This window comes from Suricata suricatta, chromosome 7, assembly GCF_006229205.1.
Source record: "Suricata suricatta isolate VVHF042 chromosome 7, meerkat_22Aug2017_6uvM2_HiC, whole genome shotgun sequence".
Taxonomy (NCBI): Eukaryota; Metazoa; Chordata; class Mammalia; order Carnivora; family Herpestidae; genus Suricata; species Suricata suricatta.
In genome coordinates, this window is record NC_043706.1 from 91817976 (window position 1) to 91845916 (window position 27941).

At 40.8% G+C, this 27941-nt stretch overlaps 1 protein-coding gene across 1 annotated transcript in view; it reads left to right on the forward strand.

Annotated features, from left to right (window-relative positions):
* CRYBG1 (crystallin beta-gamma domain containing 1) overlaps positions 1–27941 on the forward strand; it is a 45854-nt gene that overhangs the window by 957 nt on the left and 16956 nt on the right. The window contains exons 2-11 of the mRNA XM_029945213.1: positions 3271–5608; positions 8723–8770; positions 8856–8974; positions 10578–10743; positions 13138–13277; positions 18304–18430; positions 22089–22124; positions 23370–23524; positions 24205–24331; positions 24420–24565. Of these exons, the coding sequence (XP_029801073.1) occupies positions 3271–5608; positions 8723–8770; positions 8856–8974; positions 10578–10743; positions 13138–13277; positions 18304–18430; positions 22089–22124; positions 23370–23524; positions 24205–24331; positions 24420–24565 (3402 nt within the window). The remainder of the gene's footprint in view (positions 1–3270; positions 5609–8722; positions 8771–8855; positions 8975–10577; positions 10744–13137; positions 13278–18303; positions 18431–22088; positions 22125–23369; positions 23525–24204; positions 24332–24419; positions 24566–27941) is intronic.

The window sequence follows — 27941 nt, forward strand, 5'->3', positions numbered from 1 at the left end:
TTTTTTTTCAGTTTTTTCCCCAAGAAGAGATGTTACTCAGATTATTTTTAAAAACAATTTGCACCTGAAGTTTTAACATTATTTTATATTCCCTGAAAAATGATGATGCAGCAGCATGTTTCTTGATGCTTTTAGAAAATTTACATCTTGAAGTCTCTACCAAGTGTTACATGTTGAGATTCTTAACAATGGTATGTTTAGAATAAGGAGAATTTTCCTCTGCTAGCCACCAGATTATTTTCTCCTCTCACATTATAATAAAGGCATTACAACATGAATTATAGAAGCCTTCCTTTTAATCAGTTTGAGCTAGGTTAATTGTAGTGACTCTTGGTAGCAGAACTTAATAGCACAGAAAGTTTGGTTGTAAAGTATATTTTGATCTTGGTGTAAATCTTTAATGTGCAGATGTTTTTCCTGTCCTTAAGATGAGTTGTTGGCTAACCTGCAGCATTTCCCATTTACATCAGTACTTTGATGTTTGATTGTTCTTGAGCTGATTAGTGAGAATTTTTTAAATGTATATTTCCTGCTATCTGAACCTCCTTCATTAACTGGTGGCATCTGTAAGCTCTCCATTTCTAATCCACTGGCTTTAGAATTTAATCTTCAAGGCAGTGCTTATAAGTTAATTTTCCTTTTAAATTTAAGATCTGGGCTCTCCATGAGGGAGCCTAGCTATCTTATGGAGATACAGATGAAAGCAATGACTAAGAAAATATAACAAATTTAGTATTTAAATAAAATTTCTAAAAATAAAGCTTAAATTCTTAATGCCGTATGTGGGAAGGGCCTCTGAAGTTTTCTCATTTTTTTAAATGTTTATTCATTTATTTATTTTTGAGAGGGAGTCGGGGAGGACAGAGAGAGAGGGAGACAGGATCCCAAGCAGGCTCCACATTATTGGCTCCGAGCCTGATGTGAGGCCTGATCCCACAAATCTGAGATCATGACTTGAGCCAAAATCAAGAGTCAGATTATTAACCGACTGAGCCATACCAGTGCCCTTCACTCCTCTCATTTTGTCCCAAAGGTTAAGTAAGGGATCTTTCCCAAAGCCATACTGCCTGTTCCTTCAAAAGGCTCCTCCTTCCTGAAGGCCAGTAAATCCATAATGGGGGGCACCATGAGATTTCAGTGCTTCTCTACTTTGTATCCCCCTTATCAAGGTGACCTCCAAAGTATGATTCCTTAATTTTATAGATCTCCTGATAATGCATTAACTTCTTGAATACGTAAAGCTGGAAAAGACCAGATCTGGTCACTGAGGTCTGGAGAAGCAGAAGAGTTGAGTGGTCAGGAGCATGGCATCTGAACCAGGACACCTGGTTTCAAATTATGACCCTGTCCCTCACTAGCTGTGTAACTTCTGGCAAAATACCTACCTTCTCTAGGCTTTAATTTCATCATCTTAAAAGAGAATGTATAAAATCATATATTAGGCAAGCACAGTGTTTCTCAAGTGTGTCAGTGATTGTTAGTGGTTATTATCTCTTTGTTTTATAAACCACTAGACTCGTGGTTTAGACATTTTTTTGTTTTTAGCATTGGAGTCCATTTTTCTGGGAAAGCTGATATAAAAGTGCTATTTGAACCAGATAAGTTAGAAATGATTCTGGTTGAAAGGGGTGAGGCTGGCCAGCAGCCACTTTCCTCAGTCTCTATGGTCCCCACTGTAGCCGTTGAAGAGAACTCCAAGAATTCCTTCAGCCATAACTTGGGAAGTATGGGGTGTGGGGAGGAACCCTGCTCTAAACTATCTAGTTCATTTGTTTTTTTGCAGATAGAGAAGGTAGCCAGTCTAGCGAGTTAACTTGACCAAGCTCACACAGATAATTAGTGTTAAGAGCGAGGTCGAGAGCTGGCTAACGTCATACAGAGAACATGTTTGTCAGAAAGAAAGCAGTGTGTACATTGAGAGATTGTTGATTTCCATGAGAGGGTAATTATAACCAGGAAATGTAATAGTTTCTCTATAGAGTGAGGGGAGACTCCCTTTGCCCAAAAAATGATGACAAAACCAACAATTGAGTAATTGAAAGTAAATTATGTACATCCATATGATGAAATTTTTATGCAGACATTGTGAAAAATTTTTCAAAATTTTTAGTAACTTAAAAAATATTAAAAATGTGAAATATAAAATTTTTTTCTGAAAGATGAGATCTGAAACTCTGTGAGCAGAATAATCCCAATTCTGTTAAAAAATATTTTACTCTGCATACAGATTCCGGGTGAAACTAAAATGTTAACAGAGAGTTTGTTTGAGTGGTAGGATTATGAGTGATTTTTCACTTTTATATTTCCAAACGTTCTGTAGTGAACACACTTATATAATCTGAATAAAGTTATATAAAGGAAGATGAAGGGAATAAAATATCCAAAGAAGTAAATAATAAGTGTTTTATAATCTAGTTTTTTGAAATAATGTTTAAAAAGTTTTGGTGAACTGAAAATATTCAACTGATGTTTGGGGAAATCATTTACATATTTAAAATAAGGGAGTACATTAAATATTTAAATTCATTCTACTTCAGGCCCTAAGATGTCTTCAGATTCTACTGTTGAGCTCTATGCTCACTTCCTAGGTACTTGATAAACTTGCTCACCTCCTACCTCTAGACTTTCTAAGCTAAATCATACAGAAGCAAAACATCCATTAAAAATAGTTGATAGTGTGAGGCGCCTGGGTGGCTTAGTTGGTTAAGCCTCTAACTCTTGGTTTTGGCTCAGGTTGTGATCTCCTAGTTCGTGAGTTCAAGCCCCATGTTGGGTTCTGTGCCAATAGTGCAGAGCCTGCTTGGGATTCTCGCGCTCCCTCTCCACCCCTCCCCCCACTCACACTGTCTCTGTCTCTCTCAATAATAAACAAAAAAAAAGTTGATAGTGTCTTTAGGATTGTTTAAAAATGAGGGAGGGGCTCTCATGAGGGGCACCTTAGTGGCTCAGTTGGTTAAACATTCGACTTCAGCTCAGGTTATGATCTCATGGTTTGTGAGTTTGAGCCCCCCATCAGTCTCTGTGCTGACAGCTTGGAGCCTGGAGCCTGCTTCAGATTCTGTGTCTCCCTTTCTGCCCCTCCCACACTCATATTCTCTCTTTCTCTCTCTCAAAAATAAATAAACATTAAAAAAAAGTCTCAAGAAAAAAACAGGTGTTATACACCAGAAAGATGTTGATTTTTTCATAATAAGTGTTTTGTAATAAATTGGTATGTTCACTTTTTAAAAGTAGGCCAAATAACTTAATCTTCCTGCTTTATTTTTGCAGCCCTGCCAAGCCCAAACATGTGGAACTAAATCTTAAAACCCCTAAGAATCCTGACAGTTTGGGAAATGAGCATAATCCATTTAGCCAGCCAGTTCATAAAGGAAACACTGCCAACAAAATCTCCTTGTTTGAAAACAAACGGGCCAACAGTAGTCCAAGGCATGCTGACATTCGAGGCACAAGGAACACTCCTGCCTCTAATAAAACATTTGTTGGGAGAGCGAAACTTAATTTAGCCAAAAAAGCCAAGGAAATGGAGCAATCTGAAAAGAAAGTCATGCCAAGTAGTCACCAGAATGGTATGATGGTGAAGGAAACCTCTGCAGAATCCAAAGTTACTGAAGAGGAGATTGTACCGGCAGCTGGGAGCCCCCACGCAGGAGGAACGGAGGGCAAGCCCGCTGAGGGTCAAGCTCTCGGTCCTCCGCTTAACCAAGGTGAGAGAGCAGATGTGCAAACAGACGCCGGCTGCCCTTCTGAAGCAGTGGTTACTGCTCCGACTTCTGTTAAGGACCACAAGCTCTTAGGAGAGGATGACTCAAAGCCTGCAGACAACAAGAGGCTTGTATTCGAAAATATGACCGATCCAGCAAAAGACATTCCCGCCGTTCTTGATACCAAAGACTCACCTCCAACAGCCGGACCAAAGCCCCAGGGTACGTTTTCTGACTCACAGCCCCCAGCTGAGTCATCTAACGGGCCTTCTCTTTCACAGCCCGCACCCGACGACACATGTGTTGAAGCTCCCACGAGCAATTTTTCATGCACTGATCTAAAAGTGTCAGAAAACCATAATGAATGTGTTCTGCCTGTGACACAAAAGAAGGATGAGAAAGTGCCCCCCTCCAAACTTCCAGGAGAAGGGAGAGAACCAAGCCCACCTTTGTCCACAGAGCCCAGCCTGGGAGCCATGGGCACAGAGGGTCCATCCAAGGTCCTGGTCCAGGTCCGATCCTTTGTGCTCCCTGTGGAGAATACCCAGGATGTAGGCCCCCAGGTCCTCTCAGAGATCTCTGAAGTTAGAGAAGCACAGTTCCCAAGTTGTCACAACGATGAACTTGAAGTGGTTTCTGTTGCAAGCTGTGCTTCCCAGAAAGAGGAAGTTCTGGACAATGAGAGCATATCACCCAAACACATTCACTGCAGAGAGGAAAATGCAGCAAAATCTGGCCCACAAGTTATGCCTCCAGAATCAGAGAATACTCTGCCTCTCCAGGCTCAGAGTCAGGGAGACAGAAAAGCCCTGAAGGCTGAATCCAGCCCTGTCATCTCCTCCGGGGACAGAAATCATTCAGAAACTCCTCAAAGGCTGCATCAGAATGTTGTGAATGGCCAGGACAGCCCTGCCAGTCTTTTGAACATTTCTGCTGGTAGTGATGATAGTGTATTTGATTCTTCTTCCGATATGGAAAAATTCACTGAAATTATCAAAAAGATGGACAGCACAGTCTGTGTGCCTCAGAAGAAAAAGAAGGCCAGGGTGCCAAACTCTCCTGCCCCTCACTTTGTCATGCCTCCTATTCACGAGGACAATTTGGAAAAGGTGTTAGATCCCAATGTGTTTACCTTTGGTTTGGGGAAGAAAAAGGAAAACCAGCCAGAAATGTCACCGGCCTTACAGTTGATGCAGAACCTTGACACGACATCCAGACTGAGGCCCAAACGTACATCCACCGAGCAGAGCATCCTCTTCAAGTCCTTGCACACGCACACTAATGGGAAAGACGAACCTCTGACAGCTCCAGAAACAAATGATAAAGAGAACAAAGAGGTTACAAATGGGGGCGTTAAGAGGTCTAGGCTAGAAAAAAGTGCACTCTTCTCAAGCATGTTATCTTCTTTACCACACGACAAAATCTTTTCTCCCTCTGTGACATCAGTCAGCACTATGACCACATCTTTCGGTGCTTCTCAGAACAGTTCTCTTTCTCGGTCTTTGCCGCTGCTGCCAGGGGCGGAGGGTGCCCCACCCTGCGGTTTAGACAAAGAACAGCCAAACCTTCCACCCAACAGCTTAAAGGTCTTCAACTTCAACACAACAAATCCATCTCCTTCGGGTTTGAAAAGTCCAGGCTACATGGAGAAATACCTTCCAAAAGATGAAGCCAAAGAAGATCTGGGCTCACGAGGCAGTCAGCACTTGTCAGAAGTGAAATTTTCTGAATTTTCTAAACTCAAGAACAGCAATGATCTGGAAAAGGCTAATCATGTCGAAAGTGTTCTTAAGTCGAACTTGCCAAACGGTGGAAATAGCGACACAGACTTCATGGGTCTTTTCAAATCTGGCCGGTTTGACCCAAGCCTTTCTTTTTCTGCAATGTCATTATCAGATCCAACTGTAAGTAGCAACATATTACCATTTATTGGGGGTGTTTATAAAATGAGAGAAGAGAGGGATGATGAGCAATTCATGTTCTTTTAAATGGGTATGCGTGTGGATGAGCGTTTTCTGTTCATTTATCACATTGAAAGCCTACTATGTGTACAGAGACTACTAGGGACCAAGAAGAGGGTACTTAGATTCTGTCTTCAAGGTATTGGTACTCTGGCAGGCAAAATGAGCTACAAGTATTTTAAGACTAATGAATTTATGTGTTGTATTCTGAAAGGTATAGGTAAGGTACCTTGAGAGTTCGGAGACAGACAAGATGTTCTCTCTTACATGGAGTGCTGTGTTTAGAATTTTGAAGATTTGTGAAGCTGCCTCATTTATTGAGAAAATCCCCCACCAAGAAATCTTCCCAGTTCCTTCTCTTGTGATGTAAGATTCACTCTTTCTTCCTATAAGTAGCAATAGATGATTATCCCATGTAATCCAGGAGGTAATTTCTCTTTATTTGCAAGTTTCATCAGGGACACATGTTTTCCTACAAAGCTGTGGAGGCACAAAGAATTTCGGTCTGCATTGCATCTTTCCTTTAATATGACAGAGAGGGCAGCAAAATTGGATTTTGAGGAAGATGGTCATTTTTCCATCTACTTTTACCTGACTTCCAGAAGCTGTTTTCTTTACTGAGTTTCTGGTGCGAATGTTTCTTTCTGTTACCTGGCTTAATACTCAAGTGAAGAGGAGACCATGAACAAGGAAGGCAGAATGTAAGTTTTAGAGGGCAGCATGCTAGCCCTGAAACTGGACCTCTGTGTTCCTGCCGCCTGCCTTGTGAGCTGGGCTATCGGCAAGTGTAGACCATCAGGCAGCCAGTTAATTATGATCCTTTGCCCCCTTCCTCATCTTACAGGGAGTATAGCATGTTTCTGTTAGCTGGGTGGTCTGTCGTAGAATATAATTTTTGGAAGCTCTTTCAAAATGTATACTTGGGTGTCTTATAGAAGTTCAGATCCCTCCTTTCAAAAATTTTCAAACTTGTTGGTCTCAGAATGCTTTCCTGTTTAAAAATTATTGAGGACCCCAATGAGCTTTTGTTCATATGAGTTATGCTTACTGGAATTTATTATATTAGAAATCCTGTCATTTGCAGCAATGTGGATGGAACTGGACGGTATTATGCTAAGTGAAATAAGTTAGTCAGAGAAAGATGGATATCCTATGTTTTCACTCATATGTGGAAGTTGAGAAACTTAACAGAAGACCATGGGGAGGGGAAGGGGAAAAAAGTTTTAAACAAAAGAGGGAGCCAAACCATAAGAGACTCTTAAATTCAGAGAACAGCCCCAGGATTGATAGGGGGAAGGGGCACGTAGGGGAGAGGGGAAAATGGGTGATGGGCATTGAGGAGGGTATTTGTTGGGATGAGCACTGGGTGTTGTGTGTAAGTGATGAATCACAGGAATCTACCCCCAAAACCAACAGCACACTGTATACACTGTATGTTAGCCAACTTGACAATAAATTATATTTAAAAAAAAATTAGCACTAAGAAAAGTTTAAGTCATGAGAACACACAAGCACCTTCTGTTAGCCATCAGAGCAGTTATACCATTATATGTCCTGGATCATCTGGAAAATACTACCATGTTCTTTGTGAGAGAGAGAGACTGAAAAAGGAAAATCGCCCTTCTTATCATGAGAACACTTTTGATCTCAAAGACTTCCTGAAAGGTTCTTGGGGATCCTCCAACAGTCCCAGGACCACACTTTGAGAACCACTGCTGTAAACAAACAAAACTGAATCAGTGCAGAGCACTCAGACAACTTACGATGTCTTTTTTTAAGTATTTCTCTGAAGTACAAAGTTTCCACTGGCCTACTTCCCATTCATTCAGCCTTATTTTCTCTTTTTAATCATTCTTCAATCAGTGCTCTTATTTGACACCAGTCTGGTGGGTCTGACAATAGAATACAGTTTCCCTCTGGAATCTCTTGAAAAATCACGCCAAATCCAGTAAAAAGGAGAAGCAAACAAAGTGCTTTATACTTCCTCTAGGTCTTTTTATGATTAAATAATTTTATTTTTTGTTTTTCCCTAGATCTTGGCTTTGTTTACTCTATAACTATTCTGTCTCTATTGTCTTACCTGAATTTTATTTAAGATTCCAGGTCTTTTCTTGAGCTTATCTACTTTTGTGTGTGTGTGTGTGTGTGTGTGTGTGTGTGTGTGTGTGTGTGTGTGTCTACGTCTACATATCTATCTATATGTCTATCTACATATCTAGCTGTCACCTATATAAATATATGCCATTTTGATTTCGAATAATGCTCTCCTCAGGCCTTCTTGTGCTCTTTGGCATGCTCTCCTATGCCATGGTGCAAGACTGTTCAGATCAAAGGCAGTCCTTACAATAAGCATCCTGGTCAGCATTGAAAGTAGTTCATGTTTCATATTATTTTTTCATGTGTAATTACTATTTTTATTATGCATTTCTGGTTTTACTGGTCTTTTCAGATGGTCTTGAAAATGATTAATTTGAGAGCCATAAAAAATGTATTTGTCCATCAAAAAGGGAGGATTAAATAGACTTTGTTCAATATATTTTGTGGTATATACCATAAACTCCCTTTTATGTAGACGAATACCTGTTATGTGATAAGATGTTACTATGAAAAGGCAATATGTATAGATTCGGGTATATAAGCACTTAAAACTGATGCAGCTTCTTCTAGATGCATGATTAATACTTTATACTTTCTCTTTACTTGAGATTATACAGAGACATTTAAATTATAATTTCTTAGCTGAATTCATATTCTGTGGACTGATACAAGGTCTGGCTCTTGGGCCCTGAGTTTTCTAGATTGGTAGAAATGTTCTATGCATTTAAATGAGACAGTGAAATGGCACATTCAGTTAGAGGAGAAAAAGATATCTTAATTTAATAGTGTAGACTCAAAGAGCACTTTAATACAGCTTCAGCACAGAGCAAAATGGATCGTTTCAAAACTGATAAATTGTGAGGCAAAATACTATCTTACTTAAAGGATCATGGGTGGAGAAACTGTGAGGACTGTTAACACAAAGTTTAATTTCTTGTGTTTTTGTTCATCTGATTACAGACACTTAGAGGAAGTGTTACTAATAAAATCAATCCCCGGCCTGGAAAGGTAAGATGATGCTCCGTTTCTAGTCTGGATTTTATTTTGCTCTGATAACATTCAATCCTGTGCTGCCACTCTCCTTTGCTTACAGGTAGTGATCTACAGGGACCTGGACGTCTCTGAGGAGTGCATTGAGGTTTTCGGGGACATGGAGGACTGTAGCTCCTGGCACCTCTCGCCGGTGGTAGTCATCAGGGTCGTCAGAGGATGGTAAGGAGGGCACTTGGGGTTCCTGACTTAGAGGGTTTGTGTTTTACATTTTTAATTACCTTTTTGGTCATCAGTACTTATTTAAAATTATGCCATTAGCAATGTAGAGGGCAGAAAATACTAGTCTTAGTAGTAAAAGAAATTCATATGTAAGAAATTACGGTTTTTAACCACAATTCTGATTTATAGAGGCCATGCCTTTTCCTGTATATCCTCACATCACACTGCCTGGGACTAATGCACATCAGAGTCCACACTAACCCTTCTGGCTTATGAATTTTCAGTGACATTGGTAAGAATTGCAGTAGTCATGTTGGTAGAACATTAAATATCCTATAAGAAAAGACATTTTAGATGACTAACCTAAAATTTATTTCTCAACTTTTTAGCAACAGGTGGTTTTGATTAAAGGAACTGGCAAAAAATTATTTACCAGCTTGATGGTTTCTAGGAAATACACAGGAAGTTGAATTAAGAAAAGACTTAAAATTTTTTTAACATTTAATTATATTTGAGAGAGAGAGCATGAGCAGAGGAGGGCAGAGAGAGAGGGAGACACAGAATTCAAAGCAGGCTCCAGACCCCAAGCTGTCAGCCCAGAGCCCAACGCGGGGCTCAGATTCACAAATCATGAGATCATGACCTGAGCCACCCAGGTGCCCCAAGAAAAGACATTTTTAACAAATCAGTTTTCTGGCATAAATACTTATCTTTTTATCTATAAACTAGTTTGAAATATGGTTGGGCTTAAGACCGTTGTGGTATAGAAAATTAGAACGGTTTTTTGTTTGTTTTCTCTTTGAATCAAATATGCAACCTCTTCCTGTTAGGTTTTAGATATTTTTTTTCTATATATTCAACACATTCATTACAAAATACAATTAGCGTTTGTTTTTCAATTTGATGACTAAAAATAACACTAAAGATAAATTTTGTATAAATTTTGTTTTTAATAGGCTAGTGCTTTTTTTTTTATCTTTTTAACTTTTGTTGGTTCTCTTCTAAAAGTATAAGCATCTAAGAGCAGCACTGTCCTATAGCGACATGAGATTTTCTTTAGCGTTTGGATGTTTGTTATTCAGAAGGATAGTTTAAAAATGCTTTCCATTAATACACATATAGTACTTTGTATCAATATATCTATTGATATGGCTTTAAAATATAAGTAAAAATCCCTCTAAGAGCAGTATCTTCTACAGGTAGAAGGAGAAAAAAGCATTATAAGAAAAGTCCATGTATCTGATGTGTGACTATTGACAACTATTCACTGAGAATTCTGTAGAACATCATTGGTCACTCTACAATGTTTGCACTGATAGTCAAAAGTTCTTTTAGATCCTGATACCATTTTTGGATTATCAGAGGCTTAATTATACCCAACAAGTTTAGTTTTAGGGAGAGTTCATACATTTTAACTGGTGGAGAATTACCACAAAGTGTATATGTAAATTGGCCACAGTATATATTGTAAGAGAGAGAAGAGCAGGAGAGGGGAGGGAGAGACGAGGGGGCATGGGGGGGAGAGGCTATTAGCTAGAATATTTGAGTTATCAAACTTCCCTCACCAAGACTAGCTAATAGTTTTGCTGTGTTTTACTCTTAGTTGGATTTTGTATGAGAAGCCAAATTTTGAAGGGCACTCCATTCCCTTAGAAGAAGGAGAATTGGAACTCTCTGGTCTCTGGTGTGTAGAAGACATTTTGGAAGGCAACGAGGAGGCAGAGTCGGCTAAGCCCGTGGCGATTGGCTCACTAAGACATGTGGTCCAGGTAGGTTATGAGAAGACCAGACTCCATTCAGCCAATATTTATCTATTTATTTATTTACTTTAACTTTTATTCATTTTTGAGAGATAGAAACAGAGTGTGAGTGGGGAAGGAGCAGAGAGAGAGGGAGACACAGAATCGGCAGCAGGCTCTGGGCTCTGAGCTGTCAGCCCAGAGCCCGACACAGGGGTTGAACTCCCAGGCTGTGAGATCATGACCTGAGTGAGCCACCCAGGTGCCCTGATTGCTGTGTGAGTTCTGATTACCTGGTGTGGTTTATAGGGATTCTATTTTGGAAAAATAAATAATCCCAAAATAATTCAGTTGATAGTTCAACTCTGGGGTTTCGTGTGGGTTCAGCAGTAGGTACTTGAAGTCATTTTAGGGACTGGGTAAAATGTTTGGTTCCTTATCTGTTGATGAGGAAGTTGTGTCTGTCTTTCTTTGTGGCTGTTGGAATTTGATGATTCTTTACCTTTAGAAATGTAGTTAATGATATCTTCCAAGTGGAAAATTATTTGTGTAACAGAGATGGGCGTTGGGGTGCAGTAGGGAGATAAGGAATGTTATAAAATGAGAATGAGTAAGAGTGAGTAACAGTTTTGGCATAGGAGAATATCACTTGTTTCTTAAGTCAACATTTCTGAATGACTTGAATGATCATTGGTATTCTAAATGATTTGTCTTTTAATAGTTTTAAGTACATAGTGTGATTAAACCTTAAAGAAGACATTGAGGATCCCATTTTAAAATGTTATAGTCAGGGCACCTGGGTAACTCAGTCGGTTGAGCCATCTGACTTCTGCTCAGGCCGTGATCTCACAGTTTGTGAGTTCGAGCCCTGCATCGAGCTCTGTGCTGTTAGCTCAGAGCCTCAGTCTGCTTCAGATTCTGTGTCTTCCTCTTTCTCTGCCCCTCCCCACCCACATCCTGTCTCTCTCTCAAAAATAAATATTAAAAATTTTTTTTTAATTAAAAATAAAATGTTAGCATCAGTGGGATAATTTACCTACATTCTTATTTATTACTCAAATAATATTGGTAATAAAGCAGTGTTTCAACCTATCACCCCAATCCCACCGTCATGAGATATTCTTAGTCTAAATTCTCTGCTCCATCTTGGCCATATTCCATTTTCTGTAGTTATAATCATGATACAGGTACAATGCTGTTTTCCTTTTTTCACTTAACACTGTGGTTGTTAATCCTTTTTCTCTCTCCTTATTGTTTTCCTAAAGATCACACTCCCTTTGGTGACCTCTCTCAGTGAGGTGCAGTGGTGTCAGAGTCTGGTGGGTGGGGGTCAAGTGCTCTCAGGAGGGAGCGAAGGACAGTGAAGCATATTGGCAAACAGGCGCCTCCTGTTTTGCCTCGTAAGAGCCAACTTAATGCTTTTCATGTGACTTGCTACATGGTTTGAGGTTTCCATGAAATGATGTACTATCGTTTATTTTACCCTCTTTCTGTGGAACTTGGTTGTTTTTAGTTTTTTACTATTTTAAATAATGCTGTATAAGTATTTTTGTGCATTTAATAGTTTATAAATTTCTGATTTATTAGGGTGAATTTTTCTGAATGGTGTCATGTTAAGGGGTTGGACACTTATGACTTCTAATACATTATTATTATTATTATTTTTTACAGATTGCGGTTACTTAAAACATGAACATAAGTCACTACATATTTAACAGGGTCACCTTTTTATTTCATTAAATTTGTTCCTTTTGATAACGTTTAAGAGAGCCTCCCCTGAAGCAACCTAAGTGTCATTTCTTCTTCTGTTCAGCTAGCTCAACAAGATTAGAGTTCAATAAATGTTTGATTAGCACTGTGGCACTCAGCCAGGAGAGGCCTTTTGAAGTGTGCTTGCCGGGCAGGACATGGAACATTGACCACAGTCATAAATGTGTACCTTTGCTTTAACAACTTAGACCTAACCAACATAGTAGAGCTTTGGTCATAGTCAAGGAGAGTTTGTTCATAGGCACAAAATGTCAGTTGAGGAAGGCTCCAAATGCAGCCATTCTATTGACTATGGAGCCTCTGGCCTTGGGTGGTCACTTTGGAGGAGAGCAACTAAAACTCCTGTCACCAAGGAAAACCAAGCAGTGTTTTCAGTGACGATGAGAGAAATAAATATGTTCTAGAACATTTATAGGGATCTTTGCTTGAATGTGACACTGAGGTATATGGCGAAAGCGACACGCTGCCCCAGAACCACGTATTATTAAGTCACGGGTGGAAACAGGGAAGGGGTGAATGGCAGGTGCTCTGTGAAATGTATGTGTATATTTAAAGTTTATTTTAATTATTTGAAAAAAGGAATAATGAGCTTATTGTAGAGTCAAGTACACGATGTAGCTATTATATATGTGTACTTCTTTTTTCTTCCTTCAGGATTACAGAGTTAGTCAGATTGACTTATTTACTGAACCAGAAGGGTTAGGACTCCTAAATTCCTACTTTGATGACACTGAAGAGATGCAGGGGTTTGGTATCATGCAGAAGACTTGTTCCATTAAAGTACACTGGGGCACGTAAGTATTTTATTTCAAGTGCAATTTTAAGGAACATTTTTGTGAGTGTACTCCTGGAAAGACTTAAGTTACTCTCTGATTTGTTGTCCTGTTAAGTAATGATTGACTAAAAGGGTTTTTTTTTTTTCCAGAAGGCACATAAAATTCTGATTTTTTTTTTGTACCTTTGTTACTATGATTCAGCTCTCTTCTAAACAATAACGATTTCTTGGAGGAAGTGCCGGGGAGGAAAAAAATGGCATTTTTAATGTTGGGATTTCCTGATCACAGAGGAACCTGATTCATTCTGAGCTGAGTAACAGATTTTACCTTCATGGTACTTCAGAGGAGGTAATTCAAAGCATGTGTTCCTGGTATTTCAGGAGGCATGGAGGCCAGCACACACGGTGCTTTACTTCCTTGGACATTTGCACACAATGCTGTTCAGAGCCCCTAGGAGGTTGGTTTCACAAATCACAGGAAACGGCAGGAGTATTTCGAAGGAAGTGGGGGACTGTCTCACATGGAAGAAATTAGGACGGAAAGTGCAGGCGGCAGCCCCGAGTACCCCCGAGTACCCATGCGTAGTCGCTGAAGTGGAGCAAACGGCCCAGGGCAGGGAAAGGCCTCTACTGAGACACAAGGAGAACACCCGGAGGCTTCTTTATATTGCATTCATTCGTTTTGATGTGCTTTTATTTTATTTTCGAGAGAACAAGAGAAAGCAAGGAGGGGAGGGGCAGAGAGATAGGGAGAAAGAGAATCCCAAGCAGGCAGTGGTGCCAACTGTACATTCAAGTATTAGGACGGGAAGGTGACTAGATACAGGGGACTGGGGTTCTGGAGGGAGGCTGGAGATAGAAATTCAGGAGCCCTCAGCACGGGGAAGGTGCTTCAGCCATGCACTGGATAGATCTCAAAGGCAGTAGAGGAGCCATCTGGGCCCCAGGCATGTTTATATTTAGTTATTGGGAAGAAAAGGAGGAAGCTAAATGAAAGAAAAAGTCTTCATCTCTTGCTGCCTTTAGTTTTTTTCCTACATCAAAGAGATCTGTATATCTTTTTTCTCAAAGTATTAATGTTAAATCAAGAACTACCACTTTCCTTAGAAAAGAATGATAGACGCGTCTGCCATAATATTTTAATCTCCAGTCTGGACAGTTTCATGACTCAGGCTTGGGCTCTGTTGAAGCATAATGAGCAACATCTAAGTAATGTCTCTCGCTTTACAGTCAGTTTAACTTGTCTCTCAGGGGGGAGTCCCAAGCCTGCTGGAGCATCCAGTTTATAATGGCTTGTGTGGTGACAGACCTCTTTTTTTTCTGGCTATTCATTTCTGTTGCCTTTAGCCTAAAAGAAAGCTGCTTTGGATGTCAGTTCAAAGTTAGGGTCATTGAACTTGGTTGGCTGGCTTTGGGAACAGGTCATTAGTACTTTTACAGATCTCCAAGGGGAGTCTTGATGGGTTGGGAGAATTCAACTGATAATAAGTACCTAGGCAAGTTTTCTGTATAGTCGGGGTTGGGTCTACAGGTATGGTCAGATGCAGATTCGGAAAGGATTCTTCATCTAGGTGGTGCTGTATCTGCATGCTGCCTCACAAAAGGGGGCACATACTTCCCAGCTTCCCATGAACGATGCTGAGTTTGTTCGGTTAGATTGGTGCCTGCTACAACTCTCCACTGTAAAGGGACATTTTCTCCTTTGAGAGCCATCACTCACCCTCTTTAGAATAATCTCAAATACAGCACATTCCTATTTTATCATTAGAGTTTCCAGTTGGTTTCTGCAAATAGCCAACATTCATATATAGCCATGTCTGGAGAATAAGACTTAGGACACTTTATGAGATCAAGCCCTGTGTCAGTCTGCACGCTGAGTATGGAGCCTGCTTAAGATTCTCTCTCTGTCTCTGTCTCTCTGTCTCTCTCTCTCTCTCTCATTCTCAAATTAAATAAACAATAAAAACAGGTGAGCAAGAGAAGACCAATTTTTTTTATTAGAAATTTTTTTTTAATATTTGTTTATTTTTAAGAGAGAGAGAGCACCTCAGCAGGGGAAGGGCAGCGAGAGAGGGAGACACAGAATCTGAAGCAGGCTCTGAGCTATAGCACAGAGCCTGATGCGGGGCTCAAACCCATGAACAGCGAGATCATGACCTGAGCCAAAGTCAGATGCTCAACCTACTGAGCCCCCCAGGCACCCCCAAAATTCTAATTTTTCTTGTGCAGCTAAAGAGTATTTTCTTTTTTTTTTAAGGGTATTTCTAAAACAATAATTACATACATGTTTTTAATCAATATATACATAGCCATTGTAACATACAAATGGATATTGTTGACACAATAACGTTTATGTTTTTTTAACAGCTCATACTTTATAGTTCTATGGTTTATTCATAATGTAGATAAAAGCTCATTACCTAAGCACATGGGGAAATGACTGCCTTTTAGAAACTGAAATATCACTGACACTGCCTGAAGATAGTTTCCCCCTCTCCCCATGGCCTCATGAATAACATATCTTGGAATAGAATTTAGGAAAAATGAATCATGCTCTGTGTATGAGTTTTCAGACTTCAAAGTCTGCCCAACATTTGTAAGTGTGTGTTTGAGTTTCTCAACAGGCCCTTCGTGCTCACTGAGGAAGTCTTCAAATGTATCAGTTTGTGTTCCGTTTTTTTTTTTTTTAACAAATTCCCCTTTACCCAAAATTACCCTTTTTCTATAAATCACATGCTTCAAGAAAAGTGAAATGTTTAGTATCAGATCAATAAATCCCCTCAACTCCAGCTACAGAAGGAAAGACTTCATGAAAGGGGACCATGGTCAGCAGTATTTCAGGATCTCACTATCTCTTGTTGAGCCATCCATGGAGTTTACAGAAAATTGCACCCATTCATTTGGGAGAAGTCCGACTTTAGTGCCCTTGGTTCATTGGCCTAAATAGCACCATTTCTGATGAACCACCATCATTTAGTTAGGGCTTGAAATCAGTGTATGGTGTGTGTGTACAAGGTTTGAGCTCTAAAAAAATATGGAATGCATCCTGACTTGTTGTACTTCAAATGTAGGGAGCCTTAAAGGACCCCAGTCTTAGCCTCTGCTTTTTATGAGTTAGGATCCTTGCAGTGCTATTTTTTTTAGAAGATGAGCCTTTTCTCCACTTAATTTTTTATTGATGAATATGTAACAATATTTGTACAAAAATGCACAATAAATTGTAAGTGTATAACCTGAGTGAATTTTCAAAGTATAAACATCACATTTAAAAAAATCATATAGATCAAGAAATAGAACATCACCAGTACTTTCGAAGTCCCCTTACCCCCAATATAACTACTATCCTGACTTCTAACAATATGGATTAGTTTTCATCCCCACACATACACCACTCAGTCTGTCAATATTTATTTGAGTGTGCATGTGTTCGTGTGTGTGTGTGTTTGCGTGCGTGTGTTGAAAGGTCTTCAATAGCATTTTGATTGTAAAGCCCTGTGTAACTAGTGAATCTAGAGAAGTTATGGATTTATCCAAGGGAATCTGACAAAAACTATTATCCAAAATGTGCCTTGGGCCAAAAGAAAGCAAAGAGGGTGAATCGGGCCCATTCTGTTGGTAAAAGATTTTATTTACAGCCATTCTCTTCTTGGTAGAGTGTTCTGGGGTACATGAAATACCCCATCCAGGACTCTCTTAGACTAACAAAGGCTAGGAGAGGATAAGTGATCACCAAGAATTCTGTATTTGTGTGTAAAGGGGGCGTATTAATAACTCTGTTATGTAATAGTTGCTTCTCTACGACCTCATCTTCCTAGAACCCTCCCAGGGACTAAGAAAGCGATAAGACTGCACAGTCTTTAGGGGCAGTTCTAACAGGCACAGTTTTCTGGTTTCCTGGTTTCTGGCACGTTAGGGAAGGGCGGGGCTGCTGGTTCCCTGACCGCAGTACAAGTGACAGCTGACAAGCCCGATAAGAGGGTGTGGTATCCAAAAGCCATAAAAATCAGATTCAAGAACTCAAACAGCTTTTGGGCCTGGGAACAAATAGCTCTACAGGCCTTCAGAGCCCCAGGGTCCCACTGTGCACTGTCCAGCTCACGGTGATGGCCCTGAGTCATTGTAAAAAGCATAAGTTATGTGCACTTCCTGGAATAAGAAAAATTGCTACCAAAAAATGACTAGGAGCTGTCTTGGATCAGCCCCGCATCCAGTGCTAGCAGCTGCACGGCCCTGGGCACTTTGTTTCACCTCATCTGTAAAATGGGGACAGGAGTGGTCCTTCCTCAGAGCATCGTTGTATGGATTAGATGGTGTTCCAGGTGGCATGCCCTGGAAGCTCTACATAGATGTTACCTGTCGTTAGTTTTGGGCACTGTGACAAATGAGTCGGTAGAACATCCAAACAGCCTTTTAATTTTATATATATTTTTAAATTTTTTAACATTCATTCATTTTTGAGAGAGTGTGAGTGGGGGAGGAGCAGAGAGAGAGGGAGACACAGAATCCAAACCAGGCTCCAGGCTCTGAGGTGTCAGCACAGAGCCCGATGTGGGGCTCAAACTCACAGACCAGACCACAAGATCATGACCTGAGCCGAGGTCAGACATTTAACTGGCTGAGCCACCCAGGCACCCTGAGATGTTGTCTTTTAAAACAAAGCTTGGCAATAAACTATAAATAAATAAATTAATTAATTAATTAAAATAAAAACAAAAAAAACCCCAAAGCTTGGGTTTCCTATGTAGCCCCTCTCTAAATACATACAGTGCGACAAAATCACTGCTTTTGTTACTTGGAGTGATAGAGACCTGCACTGAAGCAATTCATAATACAAATTAAAACTAAGGGGACAAAACCACCAGGAGACTAGTCAAAGATCAAGAAGAGTCCTCCCCCCTTGAATCGAACATTGCTCTTGTATCTGAGTGAAACTGTACACGGTCCAGATACACATCGGCCCATTCTTTCCCTTTCTTCTCAGTGGGTCCTGTGTGCCACTGGAATAAATGACGAGGCCTCCCTTTTCTTCCTTGGTACTTGTGCAGGTGGCTGATCTATGAAGAGCCTGGATTTCAGGGTGTGCCTTTCATCCTGGAACCTGGTGAATACCCTGACTTGTCCTTCTGGGATACAGAAGAAGCGTACATTGGATCCATGCGGCCTCTGAAAATGGTAAAAATCTAACAAATTGTTCTTGGAGTTCACGATTCTTCGTCAGCCTGACATTGATAGCTCACAGGCCGTGACTTTAAAGCGATAAACAGACTTTTAAAAACACAAATCGGTAGTAGAGGGAACCCTTTGCTTGATAGAAATAATAGAAAGGATAACCTGCTGGTTGCTGTAGATGAAAAAAATGTGGATAAGCCCATGTTCTTTGCCTTCAAGGTATTCTCAGCCTTGCAGAGCTGCAGGTGTGCGTAAAAGGCATCAGCCCAGGGTAGGTTTCAGAAGTGAGGAAAGTGAAGGATTAAACCTTTGTGGGAAAACAGGAAGGACAGATGAAGCCCAACTTGTGAGTGACGTGACACAGAGGGATAATTAGGAGAGCTTCGTGCTAAATCAAATTGGGTCTTCACAACCAAGCAGGACTGCGTCCAAGGGACATGTCAGAGGACGTTCTGCGTGAGCCAGGGCAGGAGCTGGGGGAGCGCAGGGCCTGCTGGCGTCCACCCCCATTGTAGCGACCAGAGGCGGCTGGGCAGCAGCCTTGGGGGCCCTGGGCTGAATGTCTGCACCTTTTCCTCCGAGGCATCTGTCTTAGAAAGGAGCCTGTGCTTCCTCCGCCCTCCCCCTGTATTTCTCTTGTTCTTTTGGTCTCTTCTGCTAAACTCTAAGCCTTGGGAGGATCCGGGCTGGACCTGTCTTGCCCCCCATGTGGGGCATGGTGGGTGCTGCATTGGTAGTAGGCACTCACCAACTACCTGCCTGAGGGGGGCTCTTGTTACCAACATGTTTTTGAAGCTGCACTTTGTGGTCATCTTCTAGAGCCCGTCTGAAGCAAATTAGGAAGCCATGAAGATCATTTTTATCTTAATTTTACCCCTTTTGCCAAAGCCTGTGGCTTAATTACTTTATGTTTGTTGGTCTTAATGCAAAATCCATTTGCATTATGAATGCTTTTTCATTATAAATAATTTGTAAAATTCACTTTCAAAGAACGGAGTTTAGTTTTGTGAAGATATGAAAGAATTGTCCCAGGCTTTGAAGGCTGTTTTAAATAATTTATAAAACTGTGAAGTTTATGGCATTGGAAAAAGATACTTTTGAAGAGGGTGTTTACAGGATTCCCCCCACTCCCCCCTAATCGAAAGGGGATACTTTCCAAGACCCCTCCCTGGTGGATGCCTGAAACCATGGATAGTACCAGACCCTACATAAACTATTTTTTTCCTATAATATATGATAAAGTTTAACCTGTAAATTATAATTTATACATATAATTTATAATATTTTATAAATTGTAACATAAATTGGGCGCAGTAACTAATTCAACTATTATTATTAACAGTAACTAATGATAAAATAGGACAAGTGTAATAATATACTGCAACAAAGGTTATGTGAGTGTGGTCTCTCTCTCAAAATATCTTATTGTACTACGATTGCCCTTCTGGTGACAAGGGGCGATGATACAACGCCTGTGTGACGGACGAGATGAAGTGAGGTGAGTGGTGAGGTGCACTGTGACGTAGTTCGTCTGGAGGAGGATCAACTGCCTCTAGACCTTGATTGACCGCGGGCCTCAAACTGGAAAGCGAAAGTGCAGATAACGGGGGACTACTTACTGCACTTGGTTGGTTAAGCTCTGGTTTGGTGATAAAATCAGTAACATTCCTTTGTAATTACAGTTGATTTGGTGCATTTGAGCATCTTTTCTGCACTTTTTAAAAAGCTGTCCTAGGGGCACCTGGGTGGCTCAGTCGGTTAAGCCTCCGGCTTCGGCTCAGATCAGATCTCACGTTTGTGGGTTCGAGCCCCGCATCGGGCTCTGTGCTGCCAGCTAGCTCAGAGCCTGGAGCCTGCTTCTGGTTCTGTGTCTCCTTCTCTCTCTCTGCACCTCCCCCTCTTATGCTCTGTCTCTCTCTGTATCAAAAATAAATAAAACATTAAAAAAATTAAAAAAAAAAAAAGCTGTCCTAGGGGCACCTGCGTGGCTCAGTCCGTTAAGCTCTGACTTTGGCTCAGTTCATGATCTCATGGTTTGTGAGTTTGAGCCCTGCATCAGACTCTGTGCTGACAGCTCAGAGCCTGGAGCCTGCTTCAGATTCTGTGTCTCCCTCTCTCTGTGCCCTACCCCCACTTATGCTCTGTCTGTCTGTCTGTCTCTCTCTCTCTCAAAAATAAACAGTAAAAAAAAAATTCTTTTTATAAAGCTGTCCTATAAAGTGTCTGGGTGGCTCAGTTGATTAAGTATCTAACTTGGGCTCAGGTCATGATCTCACGGTTTGTGAGTTCAAGCCCAGCATTGGGCTCTTCACTGTGTGGGATCCCTGCTTGGGATTCTGTCTCTCTCTCTCTCTCTCTCTCTCTCTCTCTCTCTCTGTGCCCCTCCACCACTCTCACTCTTTAAAAATAAAAAAATAAAAACTTTTTTAAAATACAAAAAAGAAGCTGTTGTATATTCTAGGAAAATACTTTCTGGACTTTCCCACTACTGATTTTAACCCCTACCCTATTCTACTCTATTTATTATTTTCTGTGGAATTCCTTTTCCTGTGGCTTATTTTTAGTGAGTTTTTGGTAATTTACAACAACTTTTTATTATAAAAGTATAACAAGTCCCCAGAGACTTGTCCTTTGGGCTATTTTAAATTCTGTCTGCAGTTCATCTAATTATTTCAAGAGTCCTGCAGAGCCTGTTGTGAACTTGCATGAACTCAACAGTTTTGTAAGCCACGAGTTGCAAAATCAAATGTCTCCAGGGGCCAGGCATCGAATAGACATGAGTGAGTGTGGCAGGGAGTTGAGCTGAGTGGTGGAGATGGACAAACCAGGCTCAAGTCCTGGCTAGAGGAAGAGCCAGTGGAGAATTAATAAGTGCGCAAGGTGAGGAGTGCTCTCTGTGAGAATTTGTGTCCAGACATGTCAGATCTTAGGACTGCGTTTTTTTTTTTCCTTTCATTTTCCAAGATTCCTTCTTGATCCTTTTTTTCTTTAATGTTTGTTTATTTATTTTGAGAAAGAGGGAGAGAATCTCAAGCAGAGGACCAATCTCACAAACTGTGAGACATTGACCCGAGCTGAAATCAGGAATCAGATGCTTTAACCAACTGAGCCACCCAGGCGCTTCAGGACTGTTGTTTTGTTTTTTTGTTTTTTTGTTTTTTTGAGAGACAGAGAGAGACAGTGCAAGCAGGGGAGGGTCAGAAAGAGGGGGATGTAGAGAATCTGAAACAGGCTCCAGGCTCTGAGCTAGCTGTCAGCACAAAGCCTAACGCGGGGCTCAAACCCACAAACCATGAGATCATGACCTGAGCCGAAGTTGGATGCTCAACTGACTGAGCCACCCAGGCACCCCGACCAGGACTGCTTTTAAGAGAAATGAGAAATATCTATTTTTATGAGACATTTTCTGAATTAAAAACACACAACACAGCTTATTGGGTTAACAAAAACACACCTAACCTGCAGATTCAGCTTATAGACCTCCTCTGTCTTCCTCATTCTTCATCTGCATGGTCAGTGACTTCAGAACTGTTGAAACATAAATTAAACTAGACACATTCACACGGGGAGGTTCCATGGCTTTCCATAAACTACCATGGACAATGTATGGTAGTCTATCAGTGAAAAACCAGTTTTCTTACTATGTTATTTTTCTTTTCAGGGTGGACGTAAAGTCGAATTCCCTACAGATCCAAAGGTAAAAATATATGTATTTTACATTTTATTCCCATTCCATCTCCATAAAGGTGATACTTGTGTGCTTTTGCATATCCACCTCCATAAACATAACTGCAGCTAAAGGAAGTTGTCCCAGCCTCCGAGTGCCGTCCCTCAGACCCGAGCACTCATACTCACTAACAGTATGTGTAGCCATGGCTTAACACGTGCATTGTCGTGTTCAGTGTATAACTTGTGTCTGTGTGCATTCATTGTGGGGCCTGCTGCTGCTTGCCAGTTACCCAGGAAAAAACTTTGTTTTCAAGACAATGTCTCCCTTTCTGCTACTCTAACATGCTCTTTCTGTTATTTCTACTTTGTACATTTATGACACATTTACATTTCTTTTTGTTTTCCCCCCTAAGTAGCCTCCATGCCCAATGCGGAGCTTGAACTCATGACTCTGAGATCAAGTGTTGCATGCTCTACAGACTGAGTCAGCCAGGTGCCCCTATGTTTCATTCTTAAAGCAACTTGGGATCCTCTGGTTCCTTAGTTTGGCCTAAGCAAAATTCTAAATATCAGTTATAGGGGCACCTGGGTGGCTCAGTCGGTTGAGCATTCGGCTTCGGCTCAGGTCATGATCTCACAGCTGGTGGGTTCGAGCCCTGCATCTGGCTCTGTGCTGACAGCCAGCTCAGAGCCTGGAGCCTGCTTCAGTTTCTTTATCTCCCTCTCTCTCTGACCCTCCCCTGTTCGCACTTTGTCTCTCAAAAATAAATAAAAAGCATTAAAAAAATAATAAATAAATATCAGTTATAGACAAAAACCAATTTCTTAAGCCAATTATTTATAAACTGTCTTTTGAACCTTGGCTTTGGGCTGTACCACAACAGGATAAAAACTTAGGGGCACCTGGGTGGCTCAGTTAGTTAAATGTTCGACTCTGGCTCAGGTCATGATCTCATGGTTCATGAGTTTGAGCCCCATGTCAGGCTCTGTGCTGACTCTGTGTCCAGCTCAGAGCCTGGAGCCTGCTTCAGATGCTGTGTTTCCCTCTCTGCCTGTCTCCTGCTCATTCTCTGTCTCTCTCTTGCTCTCTCCAAAATAAACAAACATTAAAGAAATTCTGAGTTTTAAAGTTATACTGTTATTTAGTTAATTTTAAAAATATCAGAAAGTTTTGTCTTCTAGGACCTGGTGATATTAAATGACTGAATGTTCAGTTTAGCTGTTGAGACCTTTAACCTCTTTCACTTACTGGTATATCTTATCTCTGTTATAGGTAGTTATTTATGAAAAGCCTTTCTTTGAAGGAAAATGTATGGAACTAGAAACAGAAATGTGCAGTTTTATGGACGAAGCAGGTGAAACAGAAGGAACAACGGATGACAGTTTGTCGTTCACGTCAGTGGGGTCGATGAAGGTTCTGAGAGGAATGTAAGTGGATGGGAGTAACCGAGGAGTTTCTTTTTTATCCCTTTAGTAGAGTAATACACATGCCCCGTCCCAGCCGTTCCAGATGCTGTGCTAGAGTGAGCTTCAGACACGTTCTTCTCAGCCCACTGTGACCTGGAGTTGACACAGCAGATCGAGGGGCTGGTTTGGGGTCATTCAGCTGAGCAAGGCTGACAAATTGGCCCAGATTGACCAAACCTACATCTTATTAATATTATGCTCCAAACTATTGAACTGTTAGTTTTCTATGTTTATGATATTTTGCACTTTATGTATCTTACATATTTCCTTTAGAAGTAATACACTTAAAATGGTCTTGTACATAGCCAAAAAAATATATTTTAATTAAGAAAGCTTATCCAGCTTTATTTGCTGAAGTTCTTTTGAGTCTGTTCTTATTACACACACACACACACACACACACACACACACACATACATTCCCTACACTCCTTTATAGAACATTGATGTATGTTTGTTAGGTTATTTGTTAGGGGGCCATTCCATTAGTCTCTTAAATTTTAGAGGAGAATTCCAATAGTCGTAATGCATGAGTCCGTGTCTAGCTTCATAACTGTTGGTATTTTTGAATGAAACTGATATATACATGGCAAAAATTTTAGCTCTGATGATTACTGCTGCCTCATGTTCTTTCTGTTGCAGTTGGGTCGCTTATGAGAAGCCTGGATTTACAGGTCATCAGTATCTGCTTGAAGAAGGAGAGTACAAGGACTGGAAAGATTGGGGAGGTTATGATGGAGAACTTCAGTCTTTACGACCTGTATTAGGTGTAAGTTAAAGAAAAGCTAATGGCTAACACTTGATCTTTTTTGAGTAATAAATGGCTAACCTTTGAATTTTGATTTTTTTTTAAATAGGATTTTTCAAATGCTCACATGATCATGTACAGTGAAAAAAACTTTGGATCCAAAGGTTCCAGTATTGACGTCTTAGGAATTGTTGCTAACTTAAAGGAGACTGGCTATGGATTGAAGACCCAATCTATCAATGTACTGAGCGGAGTGTAAGTGAAATAACCCACCCAGGGTTTTAAACATTTTTATTTTGCGTTGTATTCAACTAATAGCATCTCTGACACAGAGTAGGCACTCAGTAAATAAATGACTAAACATGAAGTGAGTCATTTAATGCGTACTGCCACGAAAGTTTCATAACTGCTTTTTAAAATCTTTCTCATAGAATCTTTTTTCCACGTAGCATGCAGTAGACTTTTGGGTTTCAGGCTAGAAACTCGCAGATCCACTCCTCTTACCGTTCTGCGTGGAAAGATCCCCCCGGATTTCTTATGGGAATCAAATAAAACATAATCTAACACTAGAAACCTGAGGTTGGGATAAAGTCCCATTTGATTTTCCTATAGTCCTTGTAGGGGAGGAAAAATTTCCTTCTACCCATCGAGATTCTTCCTGTTGGCCTAAGAATTAAATTGACACGAGACAGATTAACAGGAGAAAAGAAACACCAAAGTTTAATTACATGTTCATGGAGACCCAATAATGAAACTGAGATCAAAGAAATGAGCAAGGCAGGTGAGTTTTATACATTTTAGACAGGCAGTACATTTGTGAGGAACTGACAGGATAAAACTTGTTCGGAAGCTTCAATTAGGAAGGAACTCTAAACAATTTGTTTAACGTAGTAAATTAGTAAAAAGTAACCGGGTTTGTTTGTAGAGTCTTGTCGGCTCCAAATTCCCGATCTCTGGTGATGAAGGCGTGTCTCTGCCCCCTGGTACAGGGAGGACACCTTTCATGTGGGACATTTATTTCCTGTGTTCAGGGAGACAGAGGAGGGTCCGAGGGCCTTTACTGCACAGGCCGTTTCTTAAGTAGCTTTCCTTTGAAATAATACTGAATATGCCTTTGTGGCACATTTTAGGGGGGCCTGCCCTGAGCACCTACATGCCACACCTGCTCCATTTTGTTACTTCACTGTTATTTTGACTTAAAAATAATAGTTTCAATGTACCTGGAGTTAGCATTTGAATGTTTTATGAATACTAATGTAAGCTCTTATTGAAAGATGATCAGATAAGGCTCTTTGGAATGCACACAACTGCAAGCCGAACTAAATTGGTGGAAGTGATAAAAATGGAATGTACTGGCCTACATGACTTAAAAGTCCTGGAAAAGGAGCACATGGGTAGCTTAGTTGGTTAAACATCTGACTCTTGATCTCAGCTTTTGTCATGATCCCAGGACTATGAAATTGAGCCCCGAGTTGGGCTTAGGGTGGAGCGTGGAGCCTGCTTGGGATTCTCACTTTCTCTCTCTCTCTGCCCCTCCCCCACTTGTGTTCTTCCTCCCGCCCCCCCCCCCCTTAAAATAAGTAAACTTAAAAGTTCTGGAAAGGATTTTGCTTCAGTCATGACTGGATATAGGTTTAGACAGTGTCATTAGAACTTGCCCTCTGTCTCTTGACTAGGCTTTTTTCTGTGCTGGTTCATTTCAGGCAGGCCACCTCTGTCTGGGGCATCAGCTGCTTATTGCTCTTCTTTCTCACTGTGTCCAGTGAAAACAACTTCTCTTTCCCACAGAAGTTCCAGGTTTGAGTTTGATTCTGTAGGCTTGGGACATGTGTATGTGGCTGAACCAACCACTGTAGTCCAGGAGAATATCGTGCCTACATATGTGCCCAACTCTGGAGCAGAGTAGGGTCAGTCCCAGAGAAGCCACTTCTGTATGATCGGGGTGAGTTGTTCCCCAGGTGCATCAGAAATAATGAGGACAGATACTGGATGGGCAAAACAGCTGTCTGTTATTATTATGATCCAGATTGATGTCAGTTATAATTTGGTATAAGTGAGAGTATTTTTTTTGGTGTAGGAAAAAATGAATTTATTTTTTTCACAATCACTAAACATATGCAAATAAATACAAGCCTGTCTTGAATTGTTAATCTTTCAATTGGAACAACTCATTTATTTATTTACCTTTTTAATACAATTTATTGTCAAGTTGGTTTCCATATAACACCTGGTGCTCATCCCAACAAGTGCCCTCCTCCATGCCCATCACCCATTTTCCCCTCACCCCCATCCCCATCAACCCTCAGTTTGTTCTCGGTATTTAAGAGTCTCTTGTGGTTTGCCTCTCTCCCTCTCCTTAGCAGTTTTTTTCCCCTTCTCCTTCCCTGTGGTCCTCTGTTAAGTTTCTACTATTCCACATATGAATGAAAACATAGTATCTGTCTTTCTCTGCTTGGCTTATTTAGGTGAGAATATTCTTAAATAATTATATGAATTTATTTGACATTGGTTCTGTTGAAAATGTTAGGTTTTTTGCTTTTAAGTTTTATTTAAGAGAGAGCATGTGCAAGTGGGTGTGAGGACCAGAGAAATTTTTTAATTTATTTATATTTTTTTATTTAGTTAGTTAGTTTATTTATTTATTTACTTTGAGAAAGATGATCCTAAGCAGGCTCCATGCTGTCAGTGCAGAGCCTGATGTGGGGCTCAAACTCAACAAACAGTGAGATTATGACCTGAGCCCAGATCAGGAGTCAGATGCTTAGCCGACTGAGCCACCCAGGCGCCCCCAGAGAGAGAATCTTAAGCAGACTTCACACTCACCAGGGAGCCCAATGCGAGGCTCAATCTCATGAGCCTGAGATCATGACTTGAGCTGAAACCAAGAGCCGGACACTCGACCAACTGAGCCACCCAGGCGCCCTGGTGTTGGGTTCTTACGTCATGAGTAACTTAGGCTATTTGGATCCTTCTAACCTCAATCCTATTATGCTTCATGGAGCCCTCTTGTAGTGTCCCTGGGTATCTGAGATGTGGGCACAATGTAATATGCTTTTACTGTTAGTCACGTTCACCAAATCCTTGTGTAAGTTGCTGCTTGTGGTGCCACCTTGATAGGGTGACATTTGGGATTTCTGGCTCTTCCTTCTTAGCAGGAAGTGCCTTCTTTGTCCTGCTACAGAGCCCTAACATCTTACCATCTGCCACAGACCAAAGGTACGGTAGGGGCGGCAGAAGTCCTCTGCAGTGATGCTGTGGCTGGACAGTTTTATCCTGCCTGTAAAGTTAATTATGTCGTAGGAAAACAGTGACCAGTTCAGTCTGGACAAACAGTTGTGCATTTTGGTACTCACCAGGTGTGATTAGTCAGAGTCCAGTCACGCATCCCAGTAGAGGAAGCAACGGGATGCCGGCTAGAATTCTCTGAGGGCATTTATGTGCACGGTGCTGTTAGCACAGGTAGAATTGTGCCCAGAGCCAAGCTTTTCCTTTTTTTCTTTTTCTTTAACCCAGCCTTTGTTTACTTGAAATTAGTTTCCTTTATAAAGTGTTGCTTTTATAGGTTTCTATTTTTAGTCATTCATTTCTCATTGTATTTCCTGGTTTAGGCTTTGGTTGTTTTTTTTTTTTT